The 19724-nt window shown below is 35.7% G+C and overlaps 1 protein-coding gene across 1 annotated transcript in view; it reads right to left on the bottom strand.

Moving 5' to 3' along the window:
- The window catches only part of CCDC7 (coiled-coil domain containing 7), a 346712-nt gene that overhangs the window by 171604 nt on the left and 155384 nt on the right, over positions 1–19724 (bottom strand). Inside the window, exon 22 of the mRNA XM_063101148.1 lies at positions 18725–18835. Within this exon, the coding sequence (XP_062957218.1) occupies positions 18725–18835 (111 nt within the window). The remainder of the gene's footprint in view (positions 1–18724; positions 18836–19724) is intronic.

The raw sequence follows: 19724 nt of genomic DNA, 5'->3' as shown, positions 1-19724 counted from the left end.
TTGGAGCATATGGCAGAAGAACACTACCACAGGTCAGAGGCACCTATTGAAGTTTTTAATACATCATCGTCAGAAAAAGCTGAAAGCTACACATCCTTCAAGAGACAATTACTTGACTGTTACTGGTTTTCAGTGAATACTGAGCACACAACTCATGGTTGTTAAATACTCTGAAGACAAAAAAGTTCCAACCAAAAGCTCTCAATACTTTTGCTTTTGTGCTGTGATTATCTTAGAGTATTCACACTTTAGGTCAAAGTGTAAAATTTCTGTGCCAAAATACATATTCATAAACCTAATAAACTGATGAGTTTAATTTAAAGTTGGGAAAATAATGTAAGCAAGATGGTGGACTAGGAGGCCTAGCACTCACACCCCCACAAGAATACTGACTTCACAACCACCCTTGGATGAAAATACCTTTATGAAAGCTCTGGAATCCAAGTGAGAGGTTATAGCACATCAGTGAAATGCAGAAACAAGAAAAAATGCAATGAAAAGGGTATTCATATAATACTTCTCCCAAGCCAGTACAGCACAGTGCCCAGAGAGATTCCCTTGGCCCTCAAGTTTTCCTGGGGGATGGGGAGTTGCTAACAAAAGAATCAAGTGAGCATTAGATTTTCCCAACCTTTGGGGCACAACCTGAAAGGCCTACTTCTGCTGTGTCTGCAATCACAACACTGAGGGAATTACCACAGCTAGGTCACCTGGGGGTTGATAAAAACAGAGTCAGAGGCTCTCAATAACCAGCATATATTCTCACAGCAGCATGTCCAGTCATGATCCCTGCCAGCAGCACTCCTGTGGACATGACCAGCCATCCTGCCCACGGCCCCTACTAATTGGTCCACACTGAATCTCTGGCTGGGTTGACTACTGAAGAGATTTCCATGCCAAAGCCAGTCTGTAAAAAAGGAAGAGGTCATCGCTTCTTCAAATGCACAGACACCAATAAAAGACTACATGAATCATAAAAATATCAGGGAAATATAACACCACCAAAGTAAGAAAATAAAGCTCCAATAACAGATCCTAATAAAATAAAGATCTATGATCTCCCTCTCAAAGATGTCAAAACAATAGCCCTAAAATATCTCAGTGAGCTAAAAGAAAACACAGATAGACAAGTAAACATAATTGGGAAAACAATCCATAAACAAAAATGAGAAGTTTAACAAAACCTTACAAATCATAAACAAGAATTAAACAGAAATTCTGCAGCTAAAGAATGTAATGACTAAACTGAAATAAATCCAGACAGAGCTTCAAAAGAATATTTTATTAAGCAGAATAAAGAAGGTGCAGACTTGAAAACATATCTCTTCTAATTACATAGTCTGAGAAACAAAAAGAAAAAGATGAAAAGAAGTGAAGAAAGCCAATAGGACTTATCAAACACCATCAAGGAAACCAATATATGCACTGTAAAAGTCTCAGGAGAAAAATAAGAAGAAAAATGGCAGAAAGCTTATTTTTAAAAATAATGGATAAGAATTCCCCAAATCTGAGAAAGGAAATGGGCATCCAAATTTATGAAGCCCAAAGGATGCCAAAGAGGTTGAACCTAAAGAGGTTTACATTAAGACACATTAAACAGTCAAAACTCAAAGACAGAATTTTGAAAGCAGCAAAAGAAAGTCATTTGTCACATATAAAAAAACATAAAAAACCACAAAAACTATTAACAGACTTTTCAGCAGAAACTTTGCAATCCAGGAGAGAATGAAATGATATATTCAAATTACTGAAAGAAAAAACTCCCAACCAAGAATACTATACTTGGCAAAATTGTGCCCTAAAAATTAAGAATAGTAAAAACTTTCCTAGACAAACAGAAATTGAGGGAGTTAATCACCATTAGACCAGACTTACAAGAAGTGCTGAAATGAATTCTTAAAGTTGAAATTAAAAAGTGATACATAGCAACCCAAAAGCACATGAAAGCATAAATTTCAATGGCAAGTAAATATATAGACAAACCCAGAATAATACAATACTGTAATGGTGGTGCAAAAATCATTCTAACATTAATATAAAAGCCAAAAGAAAAAGTAGTAAGTATAACTATAACCATAAAAATTAATGTATATACAATATAAGAAGTCAATTCTGACATCAATAACATAAAGTTGTGAGGGGGAGAGTAAAAGTGAAGAGTGTTTGCATGCAATTGAAGTTATCAATTTAAAATAGACCACTATAACTATAAGATGTTTTGCTGAAGCCTCATGGTAGCCACAGAGAAAAAACTATGCCAGATACAAAAGGATAAAAAGAAAAAAATCAAACTGTAAAAAAAAAACATCAAATCACAAAGGAAGACAGCAAGAGACAAAGGAATAAAAAATAACTATAAAACAAACAAAAACCAATTAACCAATTAACCAATTAACAAAATCGCAACTCAGTTCTTAACTACCAATAATTACTTTAAATGCAAATGAATTAAACCCAGCAATCAAAAGATATAGAGTGGCTGAATGAATTTTTTAAAAAAGCTCAAACTATATATTGCCTACAAGAGACTCACGTTAGAGTTAAATACACACATACATTGAAAGTAAAGGAAAGGAATGTAAATGGTATGAAAGAGAGCAGGGATGGCTATAATTATGTAAGATAAAATAGATGTTAAGCAAAAAACTATGACAAGAGGCAGAGAAGGTCATTCCATAATCATAAAAGGGCCAATTAACCATTAAGATACAATAATTATAAATAAAAATGCACCCAACCTCAAAGAACCTAAATATATAAAGCAAACAGCTCTAAAAGGAGAAATAGACCTCAATAACCCACTTTAAAAAATGAATAGATCAAAGGCAAAATTGTTGTCTAGAGGTCTAGTGCCTCCCTCTGCATCTCTCCCACAGAAAATGATCAGAAGAACTAATAGACTAAATGTTGATGGGATCATCTGTTGGAAAGTGCAGGGGTGCAGCAGGAGACTGGTGAGATCCCTGTGGAGCACGAAAGCCCAGGATAGCAGCCTAGAGAGGAAAGAGAAGCACACTGCCTCATGTTGCCACATGTTCGCCACTGGGGTTGGAGCAAGAGGGATCTTCCCTTGAGGGGAGAAGGTAGGCAGAGGGCCCACACAAACCGTCATTCTTCCACAGCCTTTGCAAACCTAGAGCCAAGTGTGAGGAGCTGCCTAGAATACATGTAAAGCATTGCTCCAGAACAGGAGCACACATTGCATACTCCCCACCTCCCACCCTTGTGACCCAAGCTGATACAGTATGGTGTTATCTTGAAACCAAAGCCACTGCAAGAGCACACCCTGTTCTGGGGCCAGTAGCCACTGTGCTTCCCCAGCCTTAAGGATCTGCTATCATCTCAACACATTCACAAGAGAGGCTACAATGCCCTAATTCCAGCAGTTTAGAGCCTGGGCCCAAGATCAGCTGTGACTCCAGTCCTGCATATCTGGAAAGACAACTTCGAACTGGTAGAACTTCCACAACCCCATGCCCCCAGCAAGAGATCAGACAGGTGGACCCAGTCCAGCAAACCACCCCCCTTCAAACACCAGTCAGCTGAGTTCTGTATGCCTGAGACCCTAACCTGGAAAAACAGCTCAGGGGTTCCTACCCTAACACACACACCCATGAGCCAGCAGAGCTAAAGTGCGTTTGTACAGGTAGTTTCACCCTCAAGAGGCCCGCCTTGTGATCTTGCCCACACCCAAGAAGCATCTGTCTGGGCCCACTCTCTACATGCCTGCCTTACAACCATGCCCAATGCCGAAGAAGTGGCTGACTGTCACCCTCTCATCAGGCTCACCTATCAGAGGCACAGAGAGCTGCCAGGCCCACACACCCCCCGAGGAACCTGCACCAGAGCAGGCAGGTGCTGCTGCGGGACACCCCCAGCCCAGGACACTGCACACCGCCCACAGAGGGGCCCCAGAGAGGCCTGGAGAGCTGCTGGGCCCATGCACCCCCCAAGGCACCCATGCCGGAGCAGGTAGACACCACTGTGGGACACCCAGCCCAGGCCAGTGCACATCACCCAGAGAGGCCCTAAAGCTGCCAAGCTCACAGAGCCCCGAGCCACCCATATCAGAACAGGTAGGCACTGCTGTGGGACTCCCAGCCCAGGCCAGTCACCATGGCCCAGAGAGGACTGAGCTTCCCGCCCACAGGCACCAAGGCAGCCATGCCAAATTGGCAGTCCCTGCAGCATACTAGACAGACACTAGGGTGGAACCAGTAGACCATGAAATTCCCTGCTGTAATGACTAAACACCAAAGGAAAGATACCAGAAATATGAAAAATCAAGAAAGTACACCACCAAAGGGTAATAATAACTCTCAAGCTCTAGATCATATAGAACAGGAAGTCCTTGAAATGATTGACAAGGGATTTTGAGCAATAATTCTAAGGAAACTAAATTAGATACAAGAAAACTCAGTTAGACAACACAATGAAATGAGAAAGAGTATACACGACCTGAAAGAAAAAATGTACAAAGAAATCAATGCCTTGAAAAAGAATGTAGCAGAGCTTGCAGAGTTGAAGAATTCATTCAATGAAATAAAAAACACAACAGAGAGTTTAACCAGCAGGCTAGAACAAGCAGAAGAGAGAATTTCTGACCTTGATGATGGGCTGTTTGAAATAACACAGGCAGACCAAAAAAATGATTAAAGAATTAAAAACTTTGAAGAAAATCTAAGAGAGATAACAGACAACCTTATGCACTCAAATATCCAAATCATGGGTTTTTCAGATGTGGAGGAAAAAGGAAATAGCATTGAAAATATATTCAATGAAATAATAGCAGAAAATTTCTCAGGTATAGGGAAAGACACAGATCTACAGATCATGCAATAATAGCAGAAAATTTCTCAGGTATAGGGAAAGACACACATCTACAGATTCAGGAGGCTCAAAGATCCCCAAACATATTCAACCCAAAAAGGTCCTCTCCGAGGCATTTTATAGTCAAATTGGCAAAACTCAAAAACAAAGAGAGAATCTAAAAAGCTGCAAGAGAGAAGTGTCAAGTCACGCATAAGGGAGCCCCAATCAGACTTACATCAGACTTTTCATCACAAACCCTAAAAGCCAGAAAAGAATGGGTTGATATATTCAAAATACCAAAAAACAAAGTTTGCCAGCCAAGAATACTTTACCCAGCAAGGCTATCCTTCTGAATGAAGGACAAATAGTATATTTCTCAGACAAACAAAAACTGTGGGAGTTCACTACCACACAGCCAGGCTTACAAGAAATTCTCAAGGGAGTACTGGGTTTGGTGCCTGAAAAACAGCCACCACTGACATAAATACTCAAGAAAAAACAAAATCCACTAGCAAAATAAAAATGCTAACAATAAAAAGAAAAAAAGTTTATCAACCACACCAGGAAACCAACAAATACAGAAGACAAACAGAAAATCAAAAAGAAAGGAATAAAAGATACTTAAGACATCCAAACAAAAATTTTAAAAATGCTAGGAGTAAATCAACACTTTCCAATAATAACTGTTAATGTAAAAGGATTAAATTCCCTACTCAAAAGACACAGACTGACTGTATTAAAAAGGTGGGCCCAAATATATGCTGCCTTCAAGAGACTCACCTCACCTGTAAAGACTCACATAGACTAATAGTGAAAGGATGGAAAAGATATACCATGCAAATAGAAATGAGAAACGAGCCAGATTAGCTATTCTTATATATGATAAAATAGACTTTAAACCAAAAACCATAAAAAGAGATAAAGAAGGCCACTATTTAATGATAAAAGGATTTATCCATCAAGAAGACATAACATCATAAATATATAAACACCCAATGTTGGAGCATCCAAATTTATAAAGCAAACACTATCAGACCTAAAGAATGAGATAGACACTAATACCATAACAGGAGGGGACCTGAATACCCCACTTTCAATATTGGACAGATCATCTGGGCAAAGAATCAGCAGAGAAACACAAGATCTAAACAACACTTTAGACCAATTGGAGTTGGCAGATATCTGCAGAACATTCCATCCAACAACCTCAAAATGTTCTTTCTTCTCATCAGCACATTGAACATTCTCCAGGATAGATCACATGTTAGGTCACAAATCAAGTCTCAACAAATTCAAAAAAATTGGAATTATTCCGTGTATTTTTCAGACCACAATGGATTAAAATTAGACACCAATAACAAATGAAACTCTGGAAACTATACAAACACATGGAAATTAAACAGCATTTTACTTAATGACATTGGGTCCAAGAAGAAATTAAACAGGAAACGAAAAATTTATTGCAGCTAATGAAAATACTGATACATCATACAAAAACCTGTGGGACACTGCAAAAGCAGTACTAAGGGGGAAATTTATCACATTAAATGCTTACATCAGAAGAATGGAAAGATGGCAAGTGAACAACCTAACACTTCACCATAAGGAACTAGAAAAACAAGAACAATCTAAACCCAAAGTTCACACATGGAAGAAATAATTAAGATCAGAGCAGAACTTAATGAAATACAAACCCAAAAAAATGATACAAAAGATCAATGAATCAAAAAGTTGTTGTTTTGAAAAGGTAAATAAAATTAACAAGCCATTAGCAAGGCTACCAAGAATAAAAAATGGAGAAGACCTGAATAACCAAAATTAGAAATGAAAAAGGTGATATTACAACTGATACCTCTGAAATAAAAGGAATCATTAGAGACTACTACAAACCACTATATGCCAACAAATTTGAAAATCTGGAGGAAATGGTTAAATTTCTGGACACACACAAACTACCAAAACTAAGCCAAGATGCAGAAAATCTGAACAGACCAATAACAATAAAAGATTGAAGCTGTTATCAGAAGGCTACAAACAAAGAAAAGCCCAGGACCAGATGGGTTAACTGCAGAATTCTAACAAACTGTCAAAGAGGAATTGACACCAATTCTCTACAAACTATTCCAAAAGACTGAAACAGAGGCCATTCTCCAAAACTCACTCTATGAAGCAAAACCAAAGATATAACAAAAAAGAATACTATAGTCCAATACCTTGATGAATACAGATGCAAAAATTCTCAATAAAATACTAGCTACTAGAATACAGCAACACATACAGAAAATTACACACCGTGATCAAGTGGGATTCACCCCAGGAATGCAAGGTTGGTTCAACATACACAAATCAATAAATGTGATACACCATATGAATAAAAACAAAGACAAAGACCATACGATCATCTCTATAGATGCTGAAAAAGCATTTGACAAAATTCAACATTTGTTCATGATAAAGACTCTCCACAAGTTAGGTATAGATGGAAAGTATCTCAATGCAATTAAAACCATATATGATAGCCCACTGCCAATATCATCCTGAACAGTAACTAGACAAGGATGCCCATTCTCACCACTCCTATTCAACATAGTGTTGGAAGTACTAGCCAGAGCAATTAGAGAAGAGAAGGAAATAAGGGTTATCCAGATTGGAAAATATGAAGTCAAACGGTCCCTGTTGGCAGATGACATGATCCTATATATCAAACAGCCTAAAATCTCTACAAAACAACTTTTAGGGTTTATAAATGATTTCAGCAAAGTTGCAGGATACAAAGTCAAGACACAAAAATCAGTAGCATTTCTATTCTCCAATAGTGAACATGCAGAAAGAGAAATCAAGAAAGCTAGTCCATTTATAATAGCCACCCCCAAAAAATAAATAAAATACTTATGAATAGAGTTAAACAAGGATGTGAAAAGTCTCTACAATGAGAACTACAAACCACCATTGAGAGAAATCAAAGAGGACACAAGAAGATGGAAAGATATCCCATGCTCTTGGATTGGAAGAGTTAACACTGTGGAAAATGTCCATACTACCCAAAGTTATCTACAAATTAACTGCAATCCCCATCAAAATTCTAATGACATTTTTCTCTGAATTGGAAAAAAACTATCCAGACATTTATATGGAACAACAAAAGACTATGAATAGCCAAAGCAATTCTGAGCAAAAAAAATAAATAAAGCTGGAGGCATAACATTACCTGACTTTAAACTACGTCACAAAGCTATAATAACCAAAACAGCATGGTACTGGCATAAAAAACAGACACACTGATCAATGGGATAGAATAGAGAATTCAGAAATCAATCCACACACCTACCCATCTGATCTTTGACAAAGACATCAAGTCTATACACAGGGGAAAAGACTGCTACTTCAGCAAATGGTTCTGGGAAAACCGGATATCCATATGCAAGTGAATGAAACTAGATCCATACTTCTCACCACATACCAAAATCAACTCAAAATGGAGTAAAGAATTAAACATATGTCCTGAAACTCCTTAAAGAAAACAAAGGGGAAACACTTCAGGAAGTAGCATTAGGCACAGACTTCATGAATATGACCCCAAAAGCATAGGTAACCCAAGGGAAAACAAACAAATGGGATTACATCAAACTAAAAAGCTTCTGCACAGCAAAAGAAACAATTAACAGAGTGAAAAGACAACCAACAGAGTGGGAGAAAATATTTTCAAAATATATATCTGACAAAGGATTAATAGCCAGAATATACAAGGAACTCAAAAAACTTTACAGCAAAAAAACAAATAACCCAATTAAAAAATGGGCGAAGGAACTGAACAGACATTGCTCAAAGGGATATATGCGAATGGCCAACAGACACATGAAAAAATGCTCAACATCACTCTGCATTTGGGAAATGCAAATCAAAACCACACTGAGATACCAACTCAGTCCAGTTAGGATGGCTAATATCCAAAAGACTGTGAATGATAAATGCTGGCAAGGTTGTGGAGAAAAAGAAACCCCCCTACACTGTTGGTGGGACTACAAAATGGTGCAGCCTTGATGGAAAATGGTTTGGAGTTTCCTCGAACAATTACAGATAGATCTACCATATGACCCAGCTATTCCACTGCTGGGAATATACCTAGAGGAATGGAAATCATCATGTTGAAGGGATACCTGTAAGCCAATGTTCACTGCAGCACTCTTTACAACAGCCATGAGTTGGAACCAGCCCAAATATCCATCATCAGATGAGTGGGTACGGAAAATGTGATATATCTACACAATGGAATACTACTCTGGTATAAAAAAGAATGAAATACTACCATTTGCAGCAACAGGGATGGACTTAGAAAAAATTATATTAAGTGAAATAAGTTAGGCACAGAAAGAGAAATATCACACATTCTCACTTATTTTGGGGAGCTAAAATAAATAAATAAACAAACAAATGTGGGGAGTGGGGAAGAAGACACAACAATCATTATTCCTTGAACTTGTTAAGACAAGCAAACAGATATGATGTTGATGGAGGGTGGAGAGGGAAAGGGTAGGGACGATTTGGTAAAGGGACATGAAAATCTACTATATTGTATATTGATAAAATTAAATTAAATTTAAAAAAAAATAAACAAAGCCAACAAGAAGACTTATAGGATACTATACAATAAACAAATATTCATCTTACTGACATTCAAGAAGAATACAAAAAAATGTATGGAAAACCTATTTAATAAAATAATAGCTGAAAACTACCACAACCTTGGGAGATTTGAATATCCAAATCCAGGAACCTCAAAAGTCCCCAAATTGCTTTTACCCAGAAAGGTGCTCTCCAAGGTACATTATAGTCAAACTGTCAAAAGTTGAAGACAAAGAGAGGATTCTAAAAATAGCAAGAGAAAAGCTTCAAGTCATATATAAGGGAATCCCTATTATACTAAAAACAGACTTCTCAGCAGAAACCCTAGAGGCCAAGAGAGAATGGAATAATATATTCAAAGGACTGAAAGAAAAAAACTATCAGCCAAGAATATTATAACCAGCAAAGCTATCCTTCAGAAATGGAGGAGAAAAAGTGCCTTTCCCAGACAAGCAAAACTTAAGGGCATTTATTGCCATCTTACAAAAAATGCTTAGGACAGTACTACATGTAGAAAAAAAGAATAACAAGCATCATAAAAACACTCCAAAATATAAAACTTACTGGTAGAGCAGATATACAAAGTAGAAAAAGAAAGAAATCAAACCTTATAAACACAGAAAACCAATAAACCACATATATAAACAATAAGAGAGGAAAGGAACAAAAGATACACAAAACAATCAGAAAACAATGAACAAAATGACTGGAATAAGACATCACATATCAATAATAACCTTGAATGCAAATAGATTAAATGCCACAATTAAAATACATGAACTAGCTGAATGAATAAAAATAACATGATCCATCCATTTGTTGCCTACAAGAAACACACCTTACCTGAAAAGTCATGTAGATTGAGTGAACGTACAAAAAACCATATTCCATGTAAATGAAAATCAAAAGCAAGCAGGAGTAGCAATACTTATATCAGATAAAACAGACATTAAATCAAAAATCTGTACTAAGAGATGATGATGGATACCATATAATAATACATGGATCAAAACTGCAAGAGATATAATAATTATAAATATATATGCACCTAGTATCAGAACACCAGGATATATAAAGCAAATATTATCAAATCTAAAGAAAAAGATAGACACAAATACAATAATATTTGTGGACTTTAAATCCCACTCTCAGTATTGGACAGACTATAGAGACAGGAAATAAATGAAGAGACACTGGATTTTAATGGCACAATAGAGCTAACAGACATTTATACAACATTTCATCCTACAGCTACAGAATACGTATTCTTTTCATCAGCACATGGAATATTCCCAGTACTGAGCACATGTTAGGCCACAAAACAGGTCTCAACAAGTTCAAAAAAATCAAATCATATCAAGTACATATTTTTTGCCATAATGGAAGAAAACTACAAATCAAGAGAAACTTTGCAAACTACACAAATACATAAAAATTTTAAAAACATGCTCCTGAATGAACAATGTGTAAAAAGAGGAGATTAATAAAAAACTGAAAAAATTTCTTGAAACAAATGAAGACAGAAACAAAACATACCAAAATTTATGGGATACAGCCAAGGCATTATTAAGAAGAACATTTATAGTAACAAATGCCTACATAAAAAAAAAAAATAGAAATATCTCAAATAAACAACCTAAGGATGCACCTCAATAATCAAAAGAACAAATCAAGCAAGAATAAAACAAACCCAAAATAAGCAGAAAAAGTAATAAAAATCAGAGAAGAAATAAAATTGAGAATAAAAATTATAACAAAAAATCAATCAAATGAAATATTGGTTTTATTTTTTGCTAAGTTAAATAAAATTGACAAACCATTAGCTGAACTAACCAAGAAAAAAAGAGAAAACATGCAAATAAATAAAATAAAAAATGCAAAAAGAAGCATCACAACAGATATCCCTGAAATACAAATGATCATTAGAGACTATTATGAACAAGAATACTATTTAAAATACAAGAATAAATTCAAAAACCTAGAAAAAAATGGATAAATTGCTAACCACATATGACCTACCAAGACTGAATCAAAAAGAAATAGAAAACCTGAACAGACCAATAACAAGTAGTGAAACTGAATCAATAATAAACAGTTTCCCAAAGAAGAAAAGCCAAGGATTAGATGGCTTCACTGATGAATTCTACCAAACATTTAATGAAGAACTAAAGCTAGAGAATTATTTGTATAATTCTCTATTTCAAAAAATGGAAGGAGACAGAATCCTCTAAACTTATACTACAATATTACCTGATACCAAAACATTACCTGCATTACCATGACACCAAAACCAGGCAAGAAAACAACAAAAAAGAAAACTGCAGGCCAATATCCCTGATGAACATACATGTAAAAATCCTCAACAAAATACTAGCAAAATAAATCCAGCAGCATATGAAAAAGATTATACACCATGATCAAGTGGGATTTATCCAATGTTCAACATATGCAAATCAATAAACATAGTACATCACATCAAGAGACTGAAAGAAAAAATATGATCATCTCAATAGATGCAGAAAAAGCACTAGATAAAATTCAATTTTCCTTCATGATAAAAACTATTGACAAATTAGGTGTAGAAGGAAAGTATCTTAAGACAATAAAGGCTATATATGAAAAATCCACAGGTAACATCATACTGAATGAGTTTCCCCTAAGATAAGGAACAGAACAAGGATGCCCACTCTCGCCACTTCTGTTCAACACAGTACTGGAAGTCTTAGCCAGAACACTTCAGCAAGAGAAAGAAATAAAGGACATCCAAATTGTTAATAAAGAAGTCAAATTGTCCCTGTATGCAAATGACATTATTTTATATGGAGGGAAACCTAAAAACACTACCAAAATCTTCAAGACCTGAAAAACAAAATCAATAAAGTTGCAGCATAAAAAAGTCAACATACGAAAATCAGTAGCATTTCTATACACCAACAATGAACTAGTAAAAATGAAAATCAAGAAAGCAATCCCATTTACAATAGCAAGAAAAAAATATACAATTCCTAGGATTAAATTTAACCAAGGAAGTGAAGTGCGTCTACAAGGAAAACTATAGAATACTGATTAAAGAAATTGAAGAAGTCAGAGAAAAATGGAAAGACAACTCATGTTCATGGATTGGAAGAATCAATGTTATCAAAGTGACCATACTACCCAAAGTGATCTGCAGATTCAATGCAATCCCCATATACTACCAATGGCATACTTCACAGATACTAAAAAAAAAAAATCCAAAAATTTATATGGAACAACAAAAGGCCCCAAACAGCCAAAGGAATCCTGAGCAAAAAGAATAAAGTGAGAGGATTACACTCCCTGACTTTAAAATATACTAAAAAAACTAATCAAAACAGTATGATACTGGCACAAAAACAAACACATAGACCAATAAAATAGAATAGTGAATCTAGAAATAAATCCACATACCTATCGCCAACTGACTTTTGACAAAGGAGTTAAGAACATACATTGAGGAAAGGGCAATCTCTTCAGTACATGGTGCTAGAAAAACTTGAGATTCATGGGCCAAAGAATGAAACTAGACTCCCATATATTACCATATACAAAAATCAACTCAAAATGAATTGAAGACTTAAATGTAACACTAAAAATTATAAAACTTCTAGAAAAAAACAGACGAAATACTTCAGGATATAGGACTGAGCAAAGATTTCAAAATAAGACCACAAAAGCAAAAATAAACCAATGGAATTATATCAAACTAAAAAGCTTCTGCACAGCAAAGGAAACAATCAACAGAGCAAAGAGATAACCTGCAGAATGGGAGAAACTATCTGCAAACTATGCATGCATCTGACAAGGGATTAATGTCCAGAATATACAAGAAAATAAAAACAAAACAACTCACTAGTTAATTCAAAAGAAAAAAAGAGTTGAAAATGGGCAAATGACCTAAATAGACATTTCTCAAAAGAAGATAATACAAAAGGCCAACAGGTACATGGAAAAATGCTCAACTTCATTGACTGTCAGAGAAATGCAAATTAAAACCACATTGAGATATCATCTCACCTCAGGTAAAACGGCTATCATCAAAAAGACAGGAAATAAATATTGGCAATGATGGGGAGAAAGAAGTCTTATACATTGTAGGCAGGAATGTAAATTAGTGCAGCCATTAAGTTTCTCAAAAAACTACAAATAGAACTATCATACAATCCAGCAGTCCCAATGCTGGATATTATCCAAAGGAAGGGAAACCATCAAGTTGAATCACCTACACTCCCATGTTAATCACAACTCTATTCACAGTAGCCAAGATATGGAACCAACCTAAATGTCCATCAACAGATGATTGGGCGGAAAAGAGCGGGAACTAAAATAAATAAATGAATGAGTGAATGAATAAATAAATAAAAGTTGACTTTTCAGGAGAGAGTAGAAATGTGGTTACTAGAAGTGAGAAAGGGGAAAGTCAGGGCCAGATAGTGAAAAGGTTGGTTAATGGACACAACACACCTAGACAGGAAAAATAAGTTCTATTGGAGTAGAGTTAAGGTAGGCATCTATAATTAACAAAAATTTACTGCATGTTATCAAATGGCTAGAAGAGAGATCAAATGTCCACATCACAAAGAAATGATTAAGTTTTGCAATTATGAATATGCTAATTATCCTGATTTGATCATCACACATTGTATACATGTATTAAAATGTGACTTTGTGCCCCAGAAATGTATGATCAATACATTTCAATAAAAAAATAATTTTTTTAAAAAAATGAAGAACAAAAACCATGTGATCACTTCAATAGATGCAGGAAAAGCATTTGATAAAATTCAACACCCTTTCATAATAAAAACACTCAACATATTAGGTAGAGATGGAAATACCTCAGCACAATAAGGGCCATCCATACATGACAAATCCATAGCTAATAGCATAATGAATAAACAAAAATTGAAGGCTGTTTCTCTAAGATCTGGAACAAGACAAGGATGCTCACTTTCTATTCTCTTACTCAATATAGCACTAGCAGTTCTAGCCAGCACAAGAAGGCAAGAGAAAGAAAAGAAGGTCATTCAAATCAGAAAGGAGGAAGTCAAACTATCCCTATTTATGGATGTCAGCATCATATACATAGAAACCCTAAAGACTCCACAAAAAATTACTAGAATAAATGAATTCAGTAAAAAGACAGGATACAAAATCAACATACAGACATCACTAGTGTTTCTATATACCAATAACAAAATATTTTTAAAATAAATCAAGAAATTAATCCCATTTACAATAGCTACCAAAAAAAATGAAATACCTAGGAGTAAATTTAACCACAGAGGTGAAAAATATCTACAATGAAAACTGTAAAACATTTATGAAAGGAGCTGAAGAACATACAAATAAATGGAAATATACCCTGGGTTCATGGGTTGAAAGAATTAATATCATCAAAATGTCCATACCACCCAAAGCAATCTACAGATTCAATGGAATCCGTATCAAAACAGCAATGAGGTTCTTCACAGAAATAAAAAAACAATTTTAAAATTCATATGGAATTAGAAAAACTCCATATAGCCAAAGTAATCTTGAACAAAAAGAACAAAGCGGTGTGCACCACACTATCTGACTTCAAAATATACTATAAAGTTACAATAACCAAAAGAGCATGGTACTGCATAAAAATAGATACGTAGACCAATGGAACAGAATAGAGAGCCCAGAAATAAACCCAGGCATTTATAGCCAACTCATTTTTGACAAAGGTGCCAAGAATACACATTGTGGAAAGGACAGCCTCTCCAATAAATGGTACTTGGAAAACTGGATATCCATATTAAGAAGATTGAAACCAGACCCCTATCTCTCACCATATACAAAAATCAACTCAAAATGGACTAAAGACTTAAATTTTAAACCTGATACTATGAAACTACTAGAAGAAAACAGGAGACATGTTACATAAAAATGGACTTGGCAATGCTTTTTTAACAAGACTTCATAGGCACAGGCAACAAAAGCAAAAATAGACAAATGGGATTATATTGAACTAAAAACTGCAGAGCAAAGGAAACAATCTACAAAGTGAAGAGATAACCTACAGAATGGGAGAAAGCATTTGCAAACTATGCAAGTGGCTAATATCCAGACTATATAACCAACTTAAACAACTCAACAGCAAAAAACAAACAAACAAACAAACAAAAAACCCAATTTAAAAATGGGAATAGGACCTGAAGAGACATTTCTCATAAGACATCAGGCACATGAAAAAATGCTCAAAATCTCTAATAATCAGGGAAATGCAATTAATTCCATGAATGAGATATCATCTCACTCCAGTTAAAATGGCTATTATCAAAAAGACAGAAAATAACAAATGCTGGCCAGGATGCAAAGAAAAGGGAACTTTCCTACATTGCTGGTGGGAATGTAAATTGGTACTGCCATTGTGGAAAGTACTGGGAGATGCTGTATAGTGCTTGTGGAAAGTTCTAAGGCATTGTTTAAATAAGATTTTCAGTTTGAGGGGGTACATTAGTCCTTTCCTTTAAACCCCAAACTGTAGGTGAGTTCCATGATGGGTCAAATTGGAGATCTAACATAGGGACTCTAAGAAAGCTAGGAAAGCAATCCCCTAGCTAATGGTTACAGTTCTTCAGAGATGGGACCAAAAGTCATCAGAGACCCTGCAAACTGAGTTATACCCTATGGCTATTGTTAGCTCTAAGCATGTCTACATGCTGATATATAGTATACATCACAGCAAGTTTACTGATAATCATGCTTTAATAAAAAAGAATTTAGAGTCCTTTGGAATCACTTTGCCCAGTGATGTGAAGAGGCCTAAAGACTTGAGTAGTTCGCCTCCATGATGAAGGAAGTAATCTTGTTGAATTTAGTGAGTGAGAATGGCACCTTGTGAGGTGCATTACTATAGACCCCACCTTCAGAGTGTGCTGACGTGGCCACTTTGCCTAATGAGGGGGAGGAAAATGTGCATAAATATCAAAGGATGCCAAAACCAAGACCATCTCGATCTTCAGCTATGTATTATTTTGGCTCCTACATTTTTGGCTTATACATGATGAGGTCCCTGATGCTGAAAAACACATACAACTACCAGAGAGTATAGTATCCTGATGAACCACCCATGTGGTCTCTTGAATACACAATGAGGAAGTGAGAACAACAGATAATATTGTTGCCCAGGCTCATATTTCTAGGTTTGTTTGTGTCAATTCTGTTGGTTGTCGAGGTCAATCAAACCTCCACATATTACTCATACGGTGTGTCAAATAGTTGTGGCATAATCAAATTTTATTGACAAATTTTTATACATGCAAAAAATGGCTGCTGCCCAGACAGAAAAACAGTGACGTAAAAATGGTAATAATGAGCTCTCTCCTGGATAATACAGGAAAATGTTCTTATCTAAGATATATGGATCTAATTACCATAAAATGGGGTCTCAGAGTTGTAGACTGATGGGCTGTCCATCAAGGTACTCATGGTCAGATTATGGGCCATTGGGGCTACTTGTGGCATCCACTATGAATAATACAAATGCTATTTCCTTTACCTCTACTAGTGAATCTTAAGATGAATCAGAAAATCCAACATACACTTACTCAGATCACAGCTTTCAAAAATAAACAAGACTAGGGGTTAGACGAAGGTACCTATGTCCCCAGGGGGCATATGAGGACCTATGCCAAGGACAGAGTTCAATGGGCAGTGGTGAGGGGAAGTTGCATTTCTTGAGCCTTTTGAATACTGACACACTGGTGACTGTGATTCCCACAAGTCCTGGCATTAGGAATAGGCAAAAACAGACAATGCCCTCTGGTTTGAGATCTGAGGTCACCAGCATCAACTGAAACCATTTCCAGGATAACTATGGTTGGTCCCACTGTTACGGCCTTTACTACTAAACATATTATTCGTATAGATGTATTTTTACATGACCCACCATCCATGTACACTCGAAATATCAGACATGATTTGTTGCAGTTAAGGTATTTTAGTGGAAAATGTGGAAGATCATAAACTTGGAGCTGAAACCTAGAGTCAACATCTACCAAAAACAATACCAAGTGCCTAGGGGTGAAAAAGAAATAACTGCCCTTTTTGTTGCACTTAAGGAAGCCAAGAAACTCATAAACTATTTCTCCATTCAGTAGCTCCATCTGGCCTCAGGTTATTATAAACTAAATTGATTAGAGCTTCATAAAGCATTAGTGTCACCTTGGCACCAGTGGCACCTGACATTTTGACAGTCATAGAAGCTATTGTCCAAAATGAAGGAACTTGGTATATAGCAACTGACATCCCTTTCAGCATCTCTCTTCAAGCAAATGATCAGGATTACACTTAGGTGGAATGGGCTGTAATATGACTCATGTCCTTCCACAAGGCTCCCTAAATTCTCCAACTATCTGTCATCAATGGGGAGGGCCTGATCTGGAGAAAGTCTTACTCCCAAAGGAAGTACTAGCCTTCCTCTGTATTGATGACACACTTCTTGTGGGCCCAGATAAGGGTACTACCCAACAAGGATTGGATACCCTGTTGACCCACATATGACTGGGCCATTAGTATAAACAAGGTACAAGGACCTAGTACTCAAGTGAAATTCCAAGGTGTAATCTGTAAGGATTATGACATTTTATTTCAGAGGATATTTCTGCAAATCTTTTGGCCCCCTCTTCCCCAAATTGCAAAAAGAATATGAACATCGGTGGGCCTCTCCAGCTACTGATATATTTGCATTCTAGTCATGGGGATTTAATGGCACTCTTCTACTGGGTTAGCACAAAGGCTGCTACCTTTGAGTAAGAACCTAAGCAAAAGGGTTCCCTGGAGGCCCTCCAAAAGACCACTTTGGCTGCTTTCCCCTACACCCTCTGTTTCTCATCTGGTTTTTAATTTGCTGATCTCAGCAACATCTCTGTTCACTGATTGGAGCTTGTGGAAAAAGATACCAATGCAGGACAAAGGTATCCCTTTGTCTTTGGACAAGTAATCTCCTGGGATTGGCTGATAGGTACACACCATTTGTAAGACAATTATTGGCCTGTTATTTCTCTTGATGAATACTGAGCACATGACCCATAGGTGTAAAATAGGCTTATGACCAAAAGTTCCAACCAAAAAGGTAATAAAAATTTTTCTTTTTTTCTCTATCTTAGGGTATTCTAAGTAAACAGTAAAATTTCTATAAAATATATGCTCAAATATGTCTTCATGAACCAAAGAATAAAGACCTTCTAATGAGTTTTAATTTAAAATAATATGAAGTTATTTACATTATTATACTTACTAGTATGTATTTCCATTCTGGAAGCTCTTTGTTTCTTTTCTTTCAGTTGGGTTTCTGACACTGAATCTCGATGCTCAAGCTTAAGATTTTCATTTGGTACTTCATCATGAGCTACATAAAAAGACGCATTTAGTCCACTTAGGTAAATAGATCTATTATGATCTACCTAGATTTGAAATTTGTAACTATGCACAACAAAACTTCCTGTCATTTTAATGAAGTTATAAATAACTTACCATAAGGCCAGATCTGAAATGAAAATGGTTTGTTTTTCAAGCTCTCTCATTATTTCATAAACACATTTGCAGGAATTATATGTACTTTAGATTCCAGCCAGCCACCAAAAAATAAAAATTAAATTAAACAAATGTACTTTAGGTTAATACATAAGCATATACCAAATAATAAAAATGCATATGCACAAGGTTATTCATTACAGCATCATTTGTAATTGAAAAATATTCAAAACCATGCTAATATTCAAGTAAAGGAATAAACTAGGATATATATTATAAATTATGGTATATAATGTGATACAGACAGCTATAAATACAGCAAATTGACATGTGGGATTTTCAAGACAGAATGTTAAATGAGAAAGAAGATATCTAGTATGTTATCTTTGAGGTAAGAAAGAAGGGAAAATAAAAATGGCAAATGAAGAAAAAAACAGAGAGACACTTACCTTTACAAAATAAAACACCGGAATGATAAATAGATAACAATGCAAATAGTTACAACAGGAGAGAAGGAAAACTGGGGAATGAAAAGAAATACAGGAAGAGATGATACTTTCTCTCACTTGCTTTTTTTTTTTTTTTTGAAGTAATTTAATGTTCTACTCAAAAATTAAATTTTATTAACAAGGATAAAAAGAGGGTACAGAAACTGAAAGCAACTTAAGAAATGAACCAACTGAAGAAAAAAAATACTAGTCTAAGTAATTCATGAATAAAGTATTATATTCTCAGTCTTGGGCGAGAGAAATAAAATCACAAAA

The sequence above is a fragment of the Cynocephalus volans genome, chromosome 6, assembly GCF_027409185.1.
Source record: "Cynocephalus volans isolate mCynVol1 chromosome 6, mCynVol1.pri, whole genome shotgun sequence".
NCBI lineage: Eukaryota > Metazoa > Chordata > Mammalia > Dermoptera > Cynocephalidae > Cynocephalus > Cynocephalus volans.
The sequence above is the reverse complement of the archived record's forward strand: the minus strand, read 5'-3'. Positions and strand labels throughout refer to the sequence as shown.